The sequence below is a fragment of the Ischnura elegans genome, chromosome 10 (assembly GCF_921293095.1).
Source record: "Ischnura elegans chromosome 10, ioIscEleg1.1, whole genome shotgun sequence".
In the NCBI taxonomy this organism is placed as follows: domain Eukaryota; kingdom Metazoa; phylum Arthropoda; class Insecta; order Odonata; family Coenagrionidae; genus Ischnura; species Ischnura elegans.
Window position 1 is genome coordinate 44,838,763 of NC_060255.1, and position 23,509 is coordinate 44,862,271.

Here is a 23,509-nt window from a genome sequence, read left to right on the forward strand (position 1 = left end):
GAATAATATCATTTTTGTATTTCAAGTGCTCTCCTCTTCCTTCACAGTTTAAAATTATCGATATTCCGTGACTTGTAATGAATTTTTGTCCTCTGACCACATTCCAAATATTTTCATTGAAGGCTGCATGAATAATGAAATATTTGCTGATACACCTAAAAACTCGAGAGCTGTCATTTTGCCCGGTAATATTAATGTTCTCCCCTATGAAAAAATTGTATAAAACTGTTTCAAATTTTTATACATTCTTATACATTACCATGGCAATGTATAAAAATTTGAAACAGTTTTATACAATTTTTTCATAGGGGCTGCTTATTAATTGTGTCCTTTGAAATCAATTTTTTTCTACCATTGAAAATAGTAGCAGTCATGTTAACATATTGAATAAACAATTATTCCAGGGACTAAATATTCATGCATAATTCCAAATTCTCCTGGTCAACGGATACCCTGAGTCAGTAGCATAACTATTTGGGGGATGAGGGGATAGATCCCCCCCAAAGCCTCAGAGAAATAAAAAAATATATAAATTTATTGTCTAGTTTTGACGTATAATAACAGCATCTGCTTAAAGTTAAATTTTAAGTGCCAAAATGATGTAAAATGCATTGATATGATAAATGAAAAAACTGATGTCCACAGTTTTCATTATTGTATGATGCGTTTCAGCAAATCAGCTTCACCATCATCATGTGCAAATGACTATATTTTCATTCATCATTTATGCTCCACAACATCTCTGCAAACACCGTTGAATATGTATGTAAAATGTGTTTCCAGGCATGTCATTTTTTTTTTAATTTCCCGTAACCCCTGTTGCTTGGAGGGGGATCACCCCCTAGGCCTCTTCTTCCCCCCGGAAAGCATATTCCAAGTTACACCACTGCCCCGAGTAGTTAAAACTATCCAATTTTGAGCAAATTTTGAATCTGAGACCATGATCTAAGTCCACAACTTTTGAGTGTTTAAATAAGTCCTAGTATAAGTGCCCTTTGGCTAGTTGTCTCCTAATGGGGATGTATGGCAGGCAGTAGCTGTTTATGTTCAACTTAAAAAACTATAAATTTTTTAAAAATTTTATAAATTGATTGAAAATATTATAAATTTGTGTTTAAAATACAATGACCATACTTCAAAATACTATATACAAAATAAATTATTTACGAACACCTCCACAACTAGAGAAAACAATTATGTACTGGTCAAAATGACAGCTGCCACCGCTTTTAAGCAACGGGAAAAAGACTGCACTTTTAGTGTTAATAACATACCTGAATTCAGAAAACTATTAAAAGATATACGAAAGCAGATATAAACATAGTATCCACCTAATAAATCATTTTATACTTGGGTTGATTGGTTTTGTTTTTAACTTTAACTGCTTTATTAGAATTGCCTGTGGCAAAGTATGGTGGTGGGCTGTTGACATAGTTACAGGTTTAATGACTTTAGGGTAAATAGTAGCTGAAGAAGATTTACTGAATAGTATTTGAATTGGCCAAATATTATTCTTCATTCACCAACTAGATCTTCTTGGTTTAGATGATGGAGTACTATTAAAATGCAGTACTAGTGATATATTCTTTTGAATTTGACTCTCTCATTAAAAAAAGATATACAATCAGGTAAAGAAAGTATTTTATCAAGCTTTGATTAGAAGCCTTCATTTTCAGGGAATGAAACTTTTTAATGTTGGCTCTTGAGCTAGTAAATTTGGCATCAATTCTTCAAGGCTTTGATTTCTATTAAGGTTATAAGTTCGAGAATTGGCGAAACAGAACCAAGCTGATCCATCAATTATGATGCTCAACTAACTTGACTTCATTCAGACAAAAAAAGTGTACAGCACAAAATTTCCTAGGTTTGCAAATTCAAGAATAATCAAGAAAGATCTGGTGCTTTCCTGGCAAATGAACCGCATTAACCTTTAGCTACACGCAAAGATAGCGCCAGTGCACGCTTGCAGCTTTTTTTCCACTCTTTAATATCTTAGGTTTTCCTAAATTACCCAACCCAATTATATTTTCCAGTGGTGATCTCTGTCTGCCAGATGAGAGTTCATACGTAAACTAACTTGGTTTTAGTCAACAAAAATATAATGCGTCGCCAACCCGGATATCAGCACCTAGTGTCATCTACTGGGTGAATGGGTCCCAATGGATATTATTATAAAAATATTCTACCAATTAAGGTACGTTTGTATGGAGTATTTTAGGAATGTTCTCGCATTCCCCGTCCCTCCACTGACTTCCCTCTTCAACTCATAACAAGGCTTACTCCCTTTCATTCTACATTCAACCCCCTAATACTGTTTTCAACATCCCCATCCAGCCAAGAACTTGCTTCATCCATACCTTCAGTCTCCTACGTTTCTCATCCAAAATTCAGTAGATGGCACTAGGTATTGGAATCTAGGACTGTGTTAGCATTAAATTGTTTTTGGACCAAACCCAAGTTATTTTAATGAGAAATATTGAAAACTTCCACAAAGTTAAGCCTAAACTAAATACTAATGCCTAATAGAGGCTTACCAACTGTCCTATGAAGGTATTGTCACCCTCCCCCTTCGGATTCACCATAGTTCATAGCTATCAAATTCTGATATTAGCTAAAATTTAATGATTAAGCAAAAGATATGTCTCAATAGATAGGTATTGCATTGTATGCAGAACTATTTTTGTGAAAATTTCACAAATCTCTCACTGTGCCAGGCTCTCCTCGTCTTCCATCATCGTTTCACCATGGATTCCTGATTGATGCTGGGTAAGTTGCACATCAAACATTGTAGGAAGACATGGAGAGCTTGACCCAGTGCAAAGCCCAAGAAATTTTCAACCAAATTCTTTGCCTGGGAAGCACAAGATCATTTAAGTGCCATTAGAAGTCAAGGTGACGGAGCAGAGGCAAGCCTCAAGGGTCTTGGGAGAAATAAGAAACTCATGTTATCTCTTTCATATAAATTTTATGTTTCTTTTGAGGAGTTAAAAATGTACAACACTATCACATTTTTGTTAACATAAAAGGGTAGGTAACAAAGAGCCTCTCTGATACTCTGAATAAACAGGTAAAACAGTAATACTTTTTTTTCAAAATCACATATGAACAATATATTTCTTGTAACCACTAATATTGGAAGAAGACAACGTTGTTTTTTTTTAGAATAAGTAAGGACTAGGAATAAAAAGGGTGAATACTACAAGTGAAAATAAAAGTTAAATAAGTAGTCCCAGTTTAATGAAATGGATAACAAATAGACTACAATGAATCCTTAGCACACAATGCTGGAATTAACATGGTAAAAAAGTTTATTTCTAAATTTCTGTACCCTAGGGAAACAAATCAGTTGGTTTTTTTGTGCAACTGGAAGGCCTTAAATTTTTTTTCACTTGTTTTTACAACAAAATAATGTTATCCCATTATTGAACGATCCACCCTCATTCTCTATCCTCAAGATTCTCAGAGCACTCATAAAATGCACATGAAACCAGATTTCTAATACTCAGCTCTTGCTTCACACCAGAATGCTTTCTCTATCCTGAGGCATAATTTTAAAAGAGGGGCCTACTTTTCCAAAGAAAATGAACTTAAGGATACAGAAGCTATTTATTTTTTTTTCATTTTTGCAGAGAGCTAATACGAGAAAATTGTTCCAATGAATGACTAAAAGTTGCAGTCGACAAGGTTTTTTTGTCCCAATGGAAAGGAGGAGAATGATGAAGAGGTACCACAGTGTACACCCATGATCAGTGAAATTATGAGGAAGATCTCTCTTCCCTGGGAATTTAGTCGCATAATATTATCAACCATTTGCTCATTCTCCCACTTTGCACACGCACAAACACCCAAAATACATACACACATATATGTATACACAAACACATTTATAATAATCACCATTCGAAAGAGACACTTGGACTCTCATACATGCACGCAAAACGCAAGCACACCTGACAGACATGCACAGACTTTCTCTCTTTCTGTATGGCCATTTTTGGAGACTAGTTTCTTCTGGTTTTTATGCGACCATCTCTTTCTGTATAAAAAGTTTTCAACAATCACAGGAGATGAATAGTATGTAAATGACATTGTGTAATGGAAAAGGCCAGGCAAGGAAGCCACAAGAAAGATGAGGGAAGTTTTTTTCTTCAAATCTTTGGTTGGACAAATCATTTACACCACAAAAAACTATTCTTTCAACATTTTGTGACAATAATTGATCTTCTCTGAGATAGGCAATTTCAATGTGTTAAAAATCAATCAAGGAGGTTACTATGCTTGATATTGTCAAATAAACTAATAGTGAAATGATTCAATAAAAATAAATTTACAGGAAAAAGAAAAGGGTATTTTCTACATTATTGTACTTACAGAATAGCTTCCATATTAGGAAGTCTATAGGTATAATTTTTTTACGAAATAACATCTCTATAATCATCATCACAAATGCTTTGTTTCCGAATTTCATTTCAGAAGCAATGCTTTTTCACAACACAAATATGTACATCTATTCTGTCCAATAGGACATGCCAAAGCATAGCCTGCACCATAAAAAGACTCCTGCCACAACCTAACTTGGAGACAAAGGAACTTGTACAATTTGACAAGTACATTCACGTGCTTGTGCAAAAAAATATCATGCGCATTGCGCACTATTTATTTACTATTCATGCACACCATTGTGCAAGAGAAAGAGCGGTGGTATACCCTCTGAGCCTTAGAGTTACAGCAGCGCTCTTCTTTCAAAAATTGACTAAAAAAAAATTAGAGCACTATAAATGAAGTCTTCCCTAAGGTTATGGCAGGAGTATTTGTCAGGATAAAAGACCAGCTACGAGCCAGCACATCCAAAGAACACAATAACAACATATATGGGTCAGAGCCATCAAAGAAAGAAAGAGATTAAATGAATTCAACACTTTCAAAAATGAAGACCCACATTTCTTAAATTTTACTCAGACTTGCAATGCATCTTCCACTGTGTAAGCAGAATTTTGCCATCCATCCATAACCTCCTTACCACTGTGTCCTCATTTTGTAGCTTGACAGTAAACTCTTATCGAGATATACCAAAGACATGCAATGCGCATCCACGTCTCTTGACACTCTGCCGACTGTTTTCAAACACATGTAGTAAGCACCCTGGCCATAGACTCAGTCAACCATCAAAATATCACTTCAATCTTCTCAAACACAATCAATGGACACTCATTTTTAGTGGTATCTAAACCATTCCGGCCACTAGGCAGTCGAAATTTCACACTCTTCCTGTCCAAGAAAACTGCATACAATTTGGCATAGAGGACACCAATGTTTATTTTCTCTCCTTTGGAAACAAAATAAAATAATTAATGTTTCTTTTTCAGGTCAGCTCCTCTTTCGGGAAGGCTATAAGGTAACGGCAACAAGAAAAAAAAGAAATGTTAAATAGAAAAATGAGGTCTTTGGAAAAAGCAACTGCCATAATCAATGATTGGAAAGTAAAAGGGCACATGAACACTGCATCCACGTGTCCACATATATTGATTTAGGGTCCAGAGACCTAATCGTTCAAGACTTTAATCATACAATGATTAATAAGGCAATGGCCCTGTCGACCTTCCGAAGAAAGAGAGACGCAACGGCAAACGAATCGAGGGGCTTTGCTGGAAACGAGTACCTTTGCGGCCTCTCTCAACTCGGAAACATATATATATATATCAGGAAAAAAACCTTTATCTATCATTTTTTTTCTTTTATTAAAACCGGCCGACTGGATTCACGCCATGCCAAAAAAGTGGACCTCAAAACGGCCTCTTTATATTTTCCTCTTTTTAATAAGTTTCTCTCTCCCTCCTCCATTTATACACTCTTTTCTCTCCCTCCCCTCTATCCCTCTCTCCCTCTATTTTCGTTTTCAAAGTTTCCGGGGTCCGGCACATAATGCGTGATGCCGCCACGTTTCCGTGTTTGTGTGTGCGCGTTACAAGTCCAGCTTCGGGAAAAAAGACGGGATCAGAGAGAGTGAGAGAGAAGAAACCGCTTCTAAGTTCTCTAGGAGTGGACTGTATTCAGGCACAGTTCGAGAAATAAATATTGTTAGGATACACGTCCTCTGTGGGCTCCTTGCGCCTCCTCCCAATGGGGTAAGCGCGCAGGCGGCATGGAGCTTGGGTGGACGGAGGAAGGGGAGGCTAGGAGGGGGAGGCTTCGTGACGTCCCCCGCACAGCCCGCAGGCCACCCCACATCTGTGGCAAGCTTTCAAAGGGGGGTAGCACCACAGGCAAGGCACGAGCAGGGAGAGGAGCGCCAGGCCCAGCCAGCGCCGGCCGCAGCTGCCGTCCCCCCCCGGGCCCCCACCCACGTCCCCGCCCCCCCCTGGCCCCTCCCCGCCTCCACCTCCACTACTCCCACAGTCACACGGGTGCCGCGCGAAGTCGCCCTCCGCGTCGGCCATGCAATGGTAGAGCATGCACTGCGCACACGAGATGCAGGACACCGCATCGATACCAGTCCTCACGGGGTCCGGGGCGTACTCGCAACATCCCCTCGCGTTGTCCCCCAGGGAGAACGCTTCGTTGCAGTGCCTGCATCGCGCACGACCCCCTCCCCCAGAGCCCCTACCGCCTCCCCCCTTGCATCGCTCCCGCTTTCGGCCCAGCTTCACAGGTAGCGGTGGGCGAGACGACGGTAGAGTGTCCACTGGCGATATTGCCTTCCGGTCCAAGGTCGAGTCTCGGTGGGCTCGCTTCGTCTCCTCCGTCACCACCACAGGGTAGATGTACTCGTGAACGGGTGTCAGGCGGACGTAGGAGTAGTTCTCGCCGGGCTCCCCATCGCCGCCACCAGGCGATATGAGCCCGTGCTTCCCCTCCGCCGTCGACGTTGAACGCCTCTGCAGGGTCGATGAGTCGGTGTCCGTGACGTTGGATCCGTCATTGGACGACGGTGGGTGTCGAGACATGTACTGGATGCGGTGAATTTGGTGTGGGTGTGGCGACGGAAGGGCCTCTGTCGGGGGCCCAGTGGGCGTGGGAGGTGGCCGGCATCCCGCACCCCCCCGAGAAGACGAGTCAGACGACGACCGAGAATCACCCCTCTCCACTGGTAGGTTCAGGGTCTGCAGAAGCAAGAGAGAGGAGAGAGAAGTCAATATCTGGAGCGAGAAGAATTTCTGCACACCGAAAAAATGCAAATACACCACGAATCGAGATGAGCAAGGCCACTTGATGGCAAAATGTTCAGCAAAGTCATAATTCTTATCTCAAAACAATACCTCAATTCACTCAACAAAAATTTGTTACCAATCATTGTTTCAGAAAAATAGTTTCTATTTTCACGGTATAAAAAAGTTAGAAAATAACCATTAGAAACTGTCTCTCTACGGTTGAAATGGCACGAGGTACCAAAAAAATGGGTTGCTATTATAATGAAATGTAGAACTATAAAAAGTTCACTTTCATTATGAAGATGGAGTACATAAAATATAACCAAAGACTGGTTAGGGAATGGGGGCATTGTGCAAGGAGGCAATGGATGGGTAAGTTGATAATGTTAAACTAATTAAAATTGCCTCCTTAATAATGGATTGTAATTGATGTAAAGACACATTGAGCAGAAGTCCATCAACTTGTCTTATTAGAAGAATTTACTTTTTCATAGAAAGTGCCCTTTAAGATATTGTCAATTGCACAAAAATCACAATAATAGCCCTGTTGTTCTTTGCACCAAGATATTGACAGTTATTTATAGAGTGAAACTAGAGTTGGTACACATGTGTGTAGTATACTTATAGTGACAGTAGATATAAAGGATTAATGTATTACATTACAACTCCTTCCGACACTACCTGAAAAAAGGTATATGTATGTATGAATTTCTTGACCCAGTAAGTTCGTTTTAGTGTGAGTATTACTCAGGAGAAACTGTATTCAGAAATTTGAACTGACTATATTGAGATAATTAGCAACTGGCAATACACATTGGCACTGCAAAAGCTATGCACTGCACTTTTTATCATGCACTCATTGTACTAATTGCTCTAAGGTAGAGAGAGTGAGTTCTCTAAATCAGTGGTTCCTAAAGCATTAAGCATAAGGCCAAGAACTTGCTCATCACTGACACGAATAAATGCGGACAAAATGTATAAATCAGCCACTTTGTACAACATGCTACATAAACTGTTAGGGTTAACATGACATTTTGATGAAACAAAACTTTGTGATGAATCAATAAAGGACTTAATTCCACAATAAAATGATATACTCACAACCTTAGTTTTTTTAGTATTTTCGACTAATATGACAAATTTCTTTCGTTAGTTAATTAAGTTCTTTCCCAGTGGTGATCATAATGCTACAAAAGCAACTTTTGAAGCATAGCAACCTATTTCCTATTTTCAGAATTTTTGTATAACTATGTTTTATCCCACTTCACAATACTAATAATCACTTTTAAGCAAAACCTTTAGCTATTGCTATTTTTCCTCACTTTTCTCCTTCACATCAACGGTTGTCCCATTTAATCTTAACTATTCTCTTTCTAGTACTTAATATATTCACTCACAAATTCTGCAATGCACAAAAGCTGGGCTATCAATAACTGTAAGGCCATAACAACACAGATAACTGAACTTGGGAAAACAAAATTCCAGGCTGACTAAAACAGCTTTAAGTTCTTAAGATTTAAATTGCATAAAAACCGAAGAGGTGCTATGATCTAGCAAAAATAGAGCTCTAACGGTACTCATCACTGCTCAAAAATATTAAAAGCAAAGTTTCATAAAGCAACCAAAACTCACAACCTAACTGTGCACAATTATCTGCACACAATAAATTCCTATAATAAGTAAACTTATATAATTACACAAAATGCTACAGCTGGCTTTTCAACATCATTTTAAAATTTATTACAGACAATAAGGTTAGTCATTTACATGCATATTTATTACTCTCATCTTTAAAAAAACCTTACACCAGGCCTATACCAGCTTTCCATTTTAGATTTCCCAGACATTTCCCTGAATTCCCATCCACATTTAAAAGTATCATCGACAACAATGGCAAAGCAGTCAAACAGAGATTTTATACATGGAAAATGCAGCAGGTATACTGTGGAATATAGCCAAATAGCAGAAATAAAGTCAGTAGTGCCTAGTCAGTGCTACCTGTCCTGCACAGTGAGGATGGCATTTCCACCTCACCACTCAAAATGCAGCAAGCACCGAAAGTTCAACCAAATTTTTCATCACTTTGCTAGTGCCTCTTGAGTTTTTTCCTGACTATAACCTGATTTCAGCAACTTTTAGTAGCAATTTTTGTTTTCTTTACATTTCCCAGACTAGTGTGAAATCTATAAGCGGTCTTCTCTTCATGAAAATAGGTTATTTGATAGAATGTTCCTGTCAAAAATTCCTCTACAATTTGATTAGCACAGCTTAGTGCGGAAGTTGCTAGTTGATTAATTTGCAGTGACATGAGGTACTTTCATGTTCACTGGAGGAGCACAGAGCCTACAACTCAATTTGACCAAAATATAGGCTCAGGAGACAATGGGCTCTGGGCCAAAATAACTAAATTGGGTGAATATTAGTTGAACAAGGTAGCGGTGCAAGGAGAACTAAATAAAGATGGATAGAATGGTGGTTGAAAGCATGAGGAGGAAAGAAAGAGATGATTGTAAAAGGTAATAACAGAATATTTTGAATAGCTAAAAAGAAAAAGGATGTGCACCTGAAAAAAGGTATATGTATGTATGAATTTCTTGACCCAGTAAGTTCGTTTTAGTGTGAGTATTACTCATGAGAAACTGTATTCAGAAATTTGAACTGACTATATTGAGATAATTAGCAACTGGCAATACACATTGGCACTGCAAAAGCTATTGCAAAGGCACTGCACTTTGACTGCACAGTGCAAATTAACTTGAAAATTAAAATTAAAAATGTTGTAGATATTAGCGTTAATATTATTTCAAATATTGGAATTGCAGAAGCATTTAATAATGGAGAATAAGCATTTAATAAATGAAATGAATAAAGACTAGCAAAGAATTATTGGAAATAGATAGAGGAAATTCGCAAACAACAAATAAAGCAGGGCTGGAAGGGACCAAAATGAAAGAATAAAGGTAATAAAATAATACATTTTTAAGCCACAAGGAAAACAGGAAATGTTTAGCAATGTAAATTTTATTCAAAACTAATGATGGATTCTATGCGAAATGATGGATTCTATGCGAAAGATCCACAGAGAAAAAATCATTCGCCTTGACCTGGATTTGAACCTGCATCCCCTAATTGCCAGGTGAGTGCTTTAGCCAGTTGAGCTACCGAGGTGTCATTCCTCCCAGTGGAAATTTGTGGACTACACCGGACAAGGTGTTATGGACTGCTGAGCATATGACGTCACAAACAGTCCAAATCGTGCGCACAGTGCCACAGCTGGAGAGCAAAGCCCAGACTTTGACCACATAGAGGCAGTCGCTCTTGGCTAATTTCTCCCGGTCAAGGCGAACGATTTTTTCTCTGTGGATTTTTTTCACAATTTGTGCTCAGCGGGTGACTCTGTTAAGATATCACCATGGCTAGTCTTGGTATTCGTAAATTAAAAATAAATGATGGATTTATTATGGGTTCATTAAAACTTACTTCAATTCATTCAAAGCTCACTCCATATTGGAAATCTCTAACAGCTTTTTCAAGATTGTTCTTAAAAATGCACTAAAGATTGCACTAATCAAAAAAATTATGAAAGAAAAAAGCTTCACTAATATGCAAACGTGAAAAATAAAACATTCAATTATTACGTAAATTCAAATACCATATTTTCCATGGCTCATCTGTTAGGATTAACATTCTGTACAAAAAAATATTAATCACTTAAAGATGATTACAGCATTTAGGACTATGAGTCAAAAAACAAATTTATTCACATGATCTAAAACTTGATAGCATCATATCTTAAAAAACTCAACAAAGGCTTGAAAGATCTCATCTTATGTATCAATTATAAATTATTATCAAACAAATTCAACAAAAGAAATAGTATTCACTGATTACTTCAGCCATACAAAAACTTATTGCACCGAAATGAACATTGATGGTTAAGACCTGATGCACATACATACTAGATTCGATTAAAAAATCCTGAAGATCAATATGGACCCTAGTAAGAACTACGCATACATTACTTAATTCAATAAAAGAAATTACACAAGAAATAAGTAATCTACCAAAACCATGATAGCAAAAAAAATTACATATGACAACAGAATTTTGTCATGCTTAGTGCATATATTATTTTCAAGTTAAAAAAACTTAAAAATGGTTTTAGTAAGACCGAAGCATACTTCTAAAAATAATTTTCTTATTATCTGTCAGTATGTAAGTTTAAGAATGGTTCTAGTACTACTCAACTTGGTGTAAGCCATAACAGATTTTCTTCAGCTAACACACAGAACTGATAAGGTTTATACAACCTCCAGATTGTTCCAAATTGACCACTTTCTCAAGAGTGCTGTCAAGGTAGAGCTTGACTCCACATCTAGATAATCTTTCCCATTCTAACTCCACTGACAAGGCTACATCATCACCCTTGTTGTTTGTCTTCAGAACACATGACTGAATTTTTCTTGTCAATACAGGGAACGTAGGTGTGCCTTAGAGTAATGAGTTGCACCTTGTATTTTTTTCTTGTTTCTCATCCATTTGCAAAGACATTTGCAACCTAATACTTTCCTTCTGGTGCTTTACTGAGTCCCTACAAAGTCATCTCCTCTTCCATTGCCTCTTTCTGTTCATGTGCATCACTTCTAGAAACACACAAGCTTGTAGATAGAGTCACCATCCTCATTGAAGGACATGACATGTGCAGCAAAATTCAGTGTATCAACAAAAAATTTGGGAGTTTATATTGTAGAAATTGGGGTTCAAGAAATATAAATATATATTTGAAAAAATTGTCATTTCCAAACAGCTTCATTCGGTAAAACCTCAACCAATTTAAGAACTCCCATGTCAATCTCACAAATTTCCTCTTTAGAATGATGCAAGAGTGATGAAACTGGTTGAACTGAATAAAGCTGTGCGGTACAGACTAAGTTTTCCATATAAATTTATTTTGCCATGCAGATGTGCCAACCAAACTTATGTCAAATGCCGTAAAGGCGGTAGCTCTTCATCTCCAGAGGGTCCTTCCTTGATTGTCCGGCATTCTCTCCCAAACCGGCTGACTTCTCATTTATTTTAGCGTTGTTTACACTATACTGTCACCATCCAGTGACTTCATTCCCATCATTATTATTGACACCAATTCTTCTGGCTTATTTTCTCTAAAACTTCCATCAAACAAGTCATCATGAAACAAAAAATCCAGCTTCCTCCCAAATGGATTGATCTCAGCATGTTTTAAGTTTAAAGGAAACCGGATTTCATTGAACACAACATCTCTAATGATGATAACACACTTCTGGTGCAAACTGCAAAAATAATCACCTTTAATTCATTCTGGATACCCATAAAAATTAACTTTCCTATCCTTGTGGACTCCGCTCTCTATGTTCAATGGCTATCCATACCTGACATCCTGAATCCTTCATATAATTCAACTCTCCTTTAGTCAAAATTGCATTTTCCTCATTTCCAAAGGAATCTTAAGATCAAAGCATACATAGGACATATATTCCTAATGTGGGATGCTGTAAATGGCTTACTCAAATAATAAGAAGGGACTACTGTATCAATTATCATGCATCTGACCATATCTACTGCTGTAAGGTTTCCTCTTTCTACCTTACTTATTTGAGGGGGAGTATATGTTACAGTTAACCTCCTTCCCATAATGTTAGCTTCATATTGCTCTTTAAGTTGATTAGAGACATACTCCCCTTCATCATCACTTTGCAAGAGCTTAATATTTCTTACCTGACAAGTTTGTCTGTTTTTGAAACATCACTACTCGAAAAATATTTCAATATTCTATTTTAATGTTCTTTCAACAGTACTCATCAAGGGATGTAACTGCATGTTATATTCATTACATTAATCACTGATTTTTCTATATCCCAATGACATATTATGAAAGAAAATATCACCTCTAAATAAGCAAATGCTAACAGAAAATTATAACCCATCCAGCTTAATAGGCAATCTTAAACAGAAAAGGATGAAAGTACATAAATAACATTTAGCCGACTATACCCCAGCATGCCTCAAACAAAAATAAACCAAATTTGAATGAATACCTACATCAAATCAGCTAAAAAATTATCATGATCCTCACAGTGGATGAATAATACGCTTCTTGTAAGACCTCATTAATTCATATCATGAATTTGGACTCATTTAGTGAATATGGTGTGCAAAAAACCTGAATTTTACAGTTGGAACCACAGAAAATTATCACTATTTTAAATGCAAGAGTGAATCAAAGAACAACTACGGTGAACACCTTTAACTCATTTTACAACCCTACAAATTCATTTCAATGCTATTACAGTTCACTCACAATAACTGGCAAACTGGGGGACTGTTAGTTCCCCCAAATTAAGAGGCTGCCTCATAAATACGAAGCTTTCCATAAATATGTACCGGGTCCGGAGTCCGGGGGGTCCGGACCCCCAAAAATATAAAAGCACACTTACTTTGCATTAAAAAAGAAAACTAAATATGGTAGAGGACCTCAAATCCAGAATCCAGAAACCCGGAGAACCAGAAATCCGGAACATTTGAAAATTCCTCTGCGTAGTGTTTCGACTTGCCACTTCATGGCACCACTCTCTGAGCCTTGTTCTGGGACGAGTAAAAAGTTAGCACATGCTATGAACATACGCTAAAAACCTAGGCAGGGACACGTAGGGATCTCAAATATTGAGCAGAAGAGCCTTAACACATTTATAAATTAATTGATTAACAAAATATTAGCCTTAGCACAGATTTACTGTCCGACTAAGGAAGGTATCGATGGATATCGCAATGTCTGCTAGCGAATGCTATCAATGAAAGCTATTAAGCATGAAGAAATTGATGTATTTATTGCTTGTTCTCATACAGTATTAAGCACATATAGTTTATGCTGCGGAAGCTACAGTCGTGATTTGACATATATTGACCCATTGTATTAAAATTCTCAAAAAAAAAAGTGTACCTCTTTTCTGCATGCTGAAGACCAGAAATCCAGAAAAACCAACAATTCAGAAACCCTTTGTTACCAAGCTTTCTGGATCAGAGGTCCTCAACTGCATTGAATAATCATGAAGTTACAAGAGATTTCTTTGAAAAATGAAATATTTTCGATTACAAAAAGTGTTAAAATTAGTTGAAAACCTTCAACTTAGTACCCTGTTTTTCAATCATTTTCCCCCCTGGATTTCGACCCACCCCGAACATAATTCCTGGCTACTCCACTGATACGTACACATGAATTTTAAAATTCAACAATGAAAACTTTAGGGGATTCAAATCCAACCATGCTTTGCTATCTCTCGATGATGGAGATGTACTAATATCATACACATATTTATAACACACACTAAGAACGGCATTAAAATTACACACATTATGGTGCAGGAGGAAAGCTCCACTCAGTGACTGGCGTGCCTATTCCGGAATGGGAAAATTGAAGGGTTTTGTAGTAATGCGCAATAATTGAGCAACTCATGGCTAATGTTTACTCATTATCCTTAAAAATGGTTCATACTAAATTTCCATATCCGATTTCCCTGACTTATGCCTGATTTCTAGTCTGAATTTAAAAAAATTTCCTGCTTTCCTATCAATGGCAATGCAGTAAGGTATAATGTGTAAAAAAAATCCAGGACTAACCCATGCCGTCTAGCCAGGAGGACAACAAAACACCAATCTCGTCGCTCTAATGCAGCACTGCTGTCCATATTCAACCACGACTTCCATCTTTTTGCATCACCTCTGGAGATTTTTTCCTCACCATAATCCAATTGACTGGTATGAACTACTTTACAACCAAATGAAGCTTGGCCCTCCACTACCTCAAAACTTTCCTGAACTCGTAGACTCCTACCCTCCAAAACTTTTAACTCCCATTCCCACTAACATAATGCCTACTTACCCAAAACACCCCCAAAATCCTACCCTTTCCACTGTCCCTACACTGGCTATTTGTTGCATGAGGGACTGAAAGGATCTGAAGATAATTCATATGAGGTGAAACCCAGATCATGAATGGTTTGGTGCATTCAAAGCATATCATATTCAGGAACTTCATTTGCATTTTCTGCCAGGTTAATGTTTAAATGGCCTCATGCAAGTTTGAGTCGCTCATTTTCCTGGAGATGGTGCCACAGTCACAAGTAGAAACACTGGAGGTTATGGAGACATTGACCCAGCTAAAAATCTAAGGGAAGTTCCTGCACATCATAAATGTTAGCTTTTAAAAATTTTCATTAGTGTACTGTAAACGTTAGAATAATCGATCAAATTAAATACATGAAACCACTATGTTATTACAGAAAAGTTTTAATTCTAACAAAATCTAACACCTTAAAAGATATGTTTAATCCTTACTAAAATAGAAAAACAGACAAATGAAACATGGCATTGGTGTTGAAGCCATGGACGTTAGTTTTAAATAACACTGCATAGTTTCAAATATGGCCTCACCATGAACACTTCATCATCCCCAACATCCGAGTTGTATTTATGAAGAGGAGATGATTCTGCAAGACCTGGAATAAGAGGGAAAACACTTTGTTTAGTTGATGGAAGTATAATGAAGTTCAAGCATTCAGACATTACCCACTAGTTCTGTAATGGCAAACCACTAATCTGAGCAAAATAGAAGTTTCACATAAGCAATATTCTATTTTTCACAAAAATGCATAATCTTTTAATAACGGTGAACGTATAAGAAGCAAATTTATTAATAATGGCAAGGAAACAATTTAAGCACATTATCAAATCATAATTTAAATTTGAATATCCCACATTGCTTGGATGAGGAAAAATCAACTCACAAGACACACTTAAAAAAAAGTAGAATGATGTGATAGAGAAAGCAGAAATATATATTAAGTAAATAGATAGATGGAGATAAGAGATATAATTGCAAAAAGAAAACAGAATTGAATTTAAAATAATAAATACAAAATGCATATTTAAAGAAATCAAAAGAAAGGAATTCCATAATAATATACATTTTAATACTGATATTTAGTACGGAAAATATAATCATGAAAAAGAAAAATGATCACTGAAAAGGTGTAACAATATGGAAAAAAATTACACTTAAATCAGAAAATTTTCAACTGCATTCGTTCATAGTGGCAACTTCACTTCAACACCCTAACTCAATGTGGCCAATCCTGCTGAGAGATTGGCATTGAAATTCACAATGATTGTCACCCATAATTACAAAGCATTCATTTTCAGCTAAAGATAAGATTTCAAACTGGGAATTTACTTTCTATTCCTTCGGATATTTAGAATTCCTTTATAATACACACGGCCTCAATTCTGATGGGCTTGTTTACATTTTTTTTAATTATTGCCAATTTTCACGATAGAATTTGAAAAATAACGACACCTGTATACTTCCGTTTTCCAATCTATCGCCCACTTCTGGAACTACTCACGACGAAAATACGACAGTGTTAAACCCTTTTGACGTTAGTTGATGACGCCATTTCAAGCTCGTCACCGATTGTTAAGAACTCCTCGACAATGTGAATTTACCTCACTTGGTTTGTTGCTATCCACACTCTTGTGAGCCATAGTTTCACTCATTAAAAGATGCTCCCTGAACGAGTAATTGAACTGAAACTCCACTGAGGTCATTAAGTCATGAAATTTGGGCGGCAAATTTCTAATTCACGAGAGAATGGAGGATTGGGGAATATAATCTTTAGCCGGAACATATCCGGGAAGGATTTGGGGGAAGAGTCACAGGGATCGTCACCCCCCAAATTTTATCAAAATCTTTTTAACTTTAATTATAAGTTTAACAGTTTTTGTATTCTACAATTTCTAAAACTGTTCAATTTCTTGCGTTGTTGAGAATAAAAACGAAATTTTATGCTCAAAAATGCGTAAAATAGGGGTATTTTAAAAAATTTAGGCGGGAGAACACTCCTCTCTCCCGGGGAGAATTCCATACTCCCTGGACCCAGGTCATACTCCCTGGACCCCTAAATTTAATACTGAATCCGCTCCTGAACGTATCTTCCCCTTTCATCAATACCTTAATGGCCCACTTGCGTGAAAAATGCAAAGGCGGATTCAGGATTTTTTTCAGGGAGGGCACAAGGGCCTGACAAACAAATGGTACTCTTATATTTGAGATTAAAAACAACATACAACAATTACTGCACGAAATATTCTCTTTATTTTAATATTAAAGTTATGTATTACTTATTTCTTACAACTCACTATGAAATTAAATGATCGAGGCTCCGTAATACACAAAAAATGGACGTAATGATAACGTATTAAAAATCTTGTCTGTTGTCAAAACGTCTGGGGGGGGGGGTTTATGTTTGATGACCCCGTGCCCCTTCCCTAAATCCGCCTATGGAAAAATGCATTTGCTTTGTTTCTCGGCGAGAGAGAACTCGGCGTAGAATCGCGAGACCTTGGTTCGAGACCATGCCAAGGCGGATGGTTCTATCCTCAGGGACATTTTCGCATCCGAGAAGCGAGAGCTCTTCCTCCGCGGGACAGGACGCATGCGGTTTCATCGGATGAAGTCGGCGGAACGCGGAATAGGAAGTGCAGAACTCGTAAGCCCCGTCTTGCATCGGTGCTTCATTGCGGACGCCTCTATGAAACGCTTGAATCGAATGATAAAGAGTACATACGTTCCGGCAAATCGGAACACATCGAGTACACTTACAATTGGGTGGTTTCCTATTTCTTCACTGACTGAATCGAAAGATTATTCAGAGTTCGGTACGTTCGAAGATAGTTTGGCACTCATGGAGTACGTATTTCAAGCTTTTAGCTTTTTAAATGACGATATCTGTTTTTTTGCGATTAAATTAAAAATGAAAAATTTCAAGCGCGCTAAAACGCGACGGCTAAGTAAGAATGCTGGGAAAAGCCCATGTGACGTCATTCTGGTTCCGGCTGCCGCTGTGTGAGGCCGCAACGATTCAGACAACTAGCATGTAGCTCTTGGCTTAAATATGGATTATTAATACCCTATCAAACGAAGGAAACTTTTCGACCATAGGCAATTTTAATAAGTGATTATTAAGAGATGTTTCCCTGAGCTCTGTGCCACATGCATGCATTGGTAATCTCAGACGATGTAAAACTCCTATCTACTCGTATAGAATCTAGGTCCCTGTGACGTCACGTGGAGTGGCATCGCATGGGCGCCAATATGGGCCATTTTAAAATGGGGTTTAAATTGACCATTAACATTCGTCTGAACTGGGATTTCTAAAACCAAATAATTTGTATGTTATGAATACACTAATGGCGTGTAACGAATCGCAATCAATGCCTTTCGTTTTCTTTGATGAAAGAAACTACCCTAATATAACCATATCGGCGATCGCTCACTCAGACCATAAAACACGATTCATTTAAATAATTCGGTCGATGGAATGGAAAGATCAGTTACATCGAAAGAAACATAACTACCATTCTCTAGTACGCTCTAAATAAGAATTCGCGAACGCTGGCACTTTTAATGAGTTGGTGATATCATTAGCATATAAGATGGAACCTTAATACATTTCTAAGTCCGACAGAAACGATAAATTAAGGGATATTTTGCCAAACGCATCAGTATAGGGATTCGTTTTCCTCGAAACATGACGGAATTTCATTCATAAATTCAAGGTAACCCAACCGCATTTCGCTTTGTACTTTTATTCTCTGTCTCCTCCCCCCCATTTTTTTAACGGCGGGTGTCCCGGTAGGTCGATGCGCGGCAGGAGCCGGTGACGTCATCAACTTATCAGCGAAAGGGTTAAGGCAGCCAATTTTTCCTCTCGAATAGCTCCAGTAATAGTCGACGATCGAAACACTGAAAGATATGGAATGAATTCTTCTCGAGTTTCCTACCGGGTCAGCCTACGTTTAAATGGCTAACTCCGCCTTTCTTTCCTTTCAGGGCCAAAACCACGAAAATTACAAAAGGAGATCCTCAAGTCGGCCTCTGCATGTGTTGTCAACCACCGCGCATTTAAATGGGTTTACAAAAGTCGCCACTCGCGTCGCTGACGGACAAATTGATGCGAGATTCATAGGGAAATAGGGTATAATCAACGGTTTTAACCGAAATAAACATACATGATGATGTAATTTATCATATTCATAACTCTTTAATGCTATTCCTCGCAATTAAAAACATAACAGTGCAAAATATTGGAAAAAAGTGGATAACATTGCACACATCCCCGCGCCGCGGACATTTTTGAAAACAGATTAAAATGCGACCGAAGCGGCGACAGGAATTAGCCTTCTATGGGATGAAATTGGGCCTCCTCTATGCGGTCCCCTTGGCCAAAACAGACAAAATGAGTTGCACTCGGATGCATAAGTGCGGAGTGAATAAGAGAAGCGGCACGTTTCAAAACGCACACTATTCACGAGGGTGGCTCCACAGGTGGCCGCGGTAAGGGTTGCGAAGCAAGGAATAAACAGATTCAACTCACGAATGCACCGATTCGGACAAAAAGCCACGGGGATGCACGATTCTTGCACTTCGCCTAAATGATACAGTTTCACCTTCCTCTGAATAATTAAAACGGCAACTACAGACGTCGAGTTTCCAGACCCTGCCCTGATAGAATTACCCATATGCCTGACCTATTGCTACATAATGTTGACAAATTACAGGAATATTCTACTTATGCCGAATTAAATTTAGTACAAAATGCAGATAATTTCAGGAACTGAGATTTATTCCTCAAAAAGATAACAAGTAGTGGCGGATCTATGGGGGAAGGGGGCTGAGGAGGCTATAGCCCCCCCTTGGGCATCCACTTCACACTAAGTATAATGGCAATTTTTTAACGACCCCAACTAACTACTGCTGGATTTTTAACCCCAACTTATCCCCCCCTTGTCCCTAACCTGGATCCTCCACTGATAACAAGTACTTCTTCAGGTGTGACATAATCAGATAATAAACGTTAATAACCTCTCTTATTTTTATTCTAATTGTAAACACTTATGACAAGTATTTTTGAACACCGACTAGAGCTGTGTTAATAGCGTATGCAGCTGATAAAGCCTTCAAACTCTTATTTAGGGGAAAAGTTAAAGATTCTATCGTCGGCGGTAGACGTTATTTTAAGATGGTGGGATCTTTCGGAGAAATTAAGGGAGACAAGGTATAGCCAATTGGATAATGGTGGAAAAATATAATATCCATTTCAGTTTCTCCCAAACTGTAACGATAATCTTCAGACGATCCAACTTCTCTACCCACCGCAGTCATGATTGACAATTAGTCAAAAGACCGTTTCATACGGGGCATGTACTAGCACCATCAGATGTACGTGCGAAAGCGCATTTTAAATTGCGTCTAGTGAATTGCTAGAAAAAATGCATGCAAGAATGCTTGAACGCTAGATGGCATAGCCTCAGATCTATTGTCGTTCATGCATTCGCGCACTTGTACGACATATCGAGAAAAAATGCAGTTCTTAATTGAAGGGGTTAGAAGCCGAGGGGTGCAAGTGATTTTTTTCTAAACAAAGATAGGAACAGAAATTGATAGAAGAAATATAACAAAAACTTGGCAGCGATAGGAGTGATTCTCTGCTCTGTGCTGGCATCGAGCGGAAAATCAGATGCACTACCAAATATCTAGTTGATCACGTTTGTTTTTTTACCTCATTCCAGTACCTAACTCCATTAGAAAAAAATCACAAGTGCCCCTCGGCTTCTCTATCACAAACAACAGCAAAAACAAACGCGCCCACTAGGGTTAACTAACCAAATAACCAAAACCAAACAACATAAGTTGCACTAGGATGCATAAGTGAGGAGTGAACAAGAGCAGCGGATTTTCACCCCCTTAATTGTGCAAAACTGCCTAAGGAATCGATTTAAACTGAGAACAAATTAACATGCTATACACAACCAAAATAATACCCTTATCATAGCAGAAAACGAGGAAGACCAACAGAACGCCCTGAATAAGACTGAAAATTAGTTTCCGAATCACAAAATAGAAATGATAAGACGATAACCTAGGGGGATAACCACACGAAGCCTTTGGATATCCCAAACAATATCATCGCATTACCTGGCGGCCCAGGGAAAGTAATTGGCCCTTCCAATGGCTGGCGAAGTCAGGGTTGGACTCCAACCTAAAATAGCCAAGACAACCCTCGGGTTGAAACACTGTGTGAGGGAACCTAAGGCTTTTTATGCGAAAGAGACTGCTTGGGACTGAGATAAAGCGAACTTGAAACGGAAGTAACGGGTCAAAAATTCGATATGCGAAATTTCCTTAGAACCGTTTCCTCTTTGTCACATAAGCAATGTAACGATCGAGTATCTCCCATAACAAATTATCAATAAATAACGGATTAGCATAGAGGCATCATGTCGATGAAAAATCCAGCTGCTATTCCGGCGAAACTGCCGTCTACGAGGATGGATGCACGCGTATCTACTGAACCTATACGCTGAATCTTCACCACACCGCAGAAGCCTACAAAACTAAAAATCAAGGGATTTCGTTACATTGGTTTCAAATTGATCGTGTAAAACGAAACCTGGTTGACATAATTTTATCATGTTATATGCATGAAACTGAAAATTTATGTCATTCCAAAAAAAAATTTATTTTCGACTTATTATTCGCCTGACAATGACGCTATAAGTCGAAGACGAAATTATTACTTCGTCAATGATTGGATGATAAGGAGCAACATATTAACAAAGTAGGAAGTAAATCATATTTCGCATAGAATAAAATTGTATTACCCAAGCTACAGAGAGAGATATCTTTAGGGGCGACAACGAGAACATCATCTAAGAATGTCACCATATTTTCAGGTCCGATAAAAATATGAACTTAAGAGAGATATTTTACCGAACGGATAGGTATAGGAATTCGCTTTTCCCCTGAACAATTAAGACTTACTGTGATAAATTCTACATGAAATTTAGTACGCGCATCTCCTTTCCTTCACTATTATTTTTTTGTTACCAGCTACCCCCCACCACAAGCCAATCGAGACGGCTAGAGGGGTAGTATGCAGATATTAAAAAAAAATGTTTATTTATTCCTGTACCACCGAAAACAGCACCATCGACATTTTACATCGGTGTTTTTAACTTCAAAATTAAACGTACACGAAAATCTATGCCCTAGCAACCTACCAAGGTGGGACTCGAACCCGCGACCTCTTTGTGTGGCAGGCAATATAGACAGAAAATATTGAGTACCATGAATGGTTACACGCGTGGGAGCTTAAAACGCCCCAATGACGAGGCACGCACAAAGAGGCGACAAGTGCATATCCTTCTAAGACGTCTATAGGACTCGAGACTGCAGGCGGAAGCGACGTCGCTGGCGAAGTTTATCTGAAACAGCGGGAAACTGAGAGCGGGAGATGGGAGGGGGTAGGATAGGGGGGGGGGGGGGGGGGCGATGAAAGCTGCCTTTTGAGCTGCAACAACCGAGCTGCTCGTCTCAACCGAAATCATCGGCTTCCCCCATTCTGCCCATCAGCCCGACCCCGGGCTGCTTCGGACTAAAATATGCCCGCTTACTACGAACACACTACATCATCATCTAAAGCCATGGTCTTCAACTCCGCGGGCCGCCGGCTAATTTCTTGCGGCCCCTAGAGACTAGAGAAAATATTGTATCGCGCCACCCAGGATAAAATATACATCGACACACTCGTCAGAAATAAAAAATGTCAAAAATCGTATTGAGTGTTTGAACTTTTTAACCAATAAAGATTGTTGCACTCCGAATTTATATATTTATTTAAATTTTGAATAATGTGGCGGTAAAGTGACGTGGAGCGTTGTGGCCCTCCCGTATATATGAAATCAATTTTTGGCCCTTGCATTAAAAAAGATTGAAGACCCCTGATCTAAAGGCCGATTTAGGGGGCGCACGTGCTACCCCCCAGACGCTTCAAATATTGACAAAAATTTCAATACGGTTATCACTATGTTCATTTTGTTTTGTGTGTATCACGGGGCACCAATAATTCAAGCCTTGAGCACAAGTCAAGAAGACAGATTTGCCGGTCATTGGTGATTCGCTAGTCGGCTCTAGAATAAAAAGCATCGACTGAGTAGGAAAGGGGATCGATAACTGCCGTTATTAGACATGTAACATATTAATATTTTCATGTTAATTATTTTCATAATAAAATAAATAGAATATTTCGTACAGAAATTGTTTTATGTTGTTTTTTATCTCAAAGATGAGAAGGTCGTTTGCCTTGTCAGACCCTTGTTCATCCCCTCACCCTCCCAGAAAAAATCCTGGATCCACCACTGCACAGGTTGAAACTGCATTGATTTCTCATTTTTGCCTACAACTGAGCGAATGCACTCACTAAATTCTA

The 23,509-nt window shown here is 38.3% G+C and overlaps 1 protein-coding gene across 3 annotated transcripts in view; it reads right to left on the bottom strand.

Annotated features, from left to right (window-relative positions):
* Window positions 1-2,945: 2,945 nt before the first annotated feature.
* LOC124167352 (sprouty-related, EVH1 domain-containing protein 2) overlaps window positions 2,946-23,509 on the bottom strand; it is a 157,974-nt gene continuing 137,410 nt past the window's right edge. For all 3 annotated transcript variants that reach the window (XM_046545356.1, XM_046545354.1, XM_046545355.1), the window contains 2 exons: window positions 15,615-15,679; window positions 2,946-7,100 (listed from right to left, as the gene is read on the bottom strand). In XM_046545356.1, the coding sequence (XP_046401312.1) occupies window positions 6,174-7,100; window positions 15,615-15,679 (992 nt within the window). In that variant the 3' untranslated portion in view covers window positions 2,946-6,173. The remainder of the gene's footprint in view (window positions 7,101-15,614; window positions 15,680-23,509) is intronic.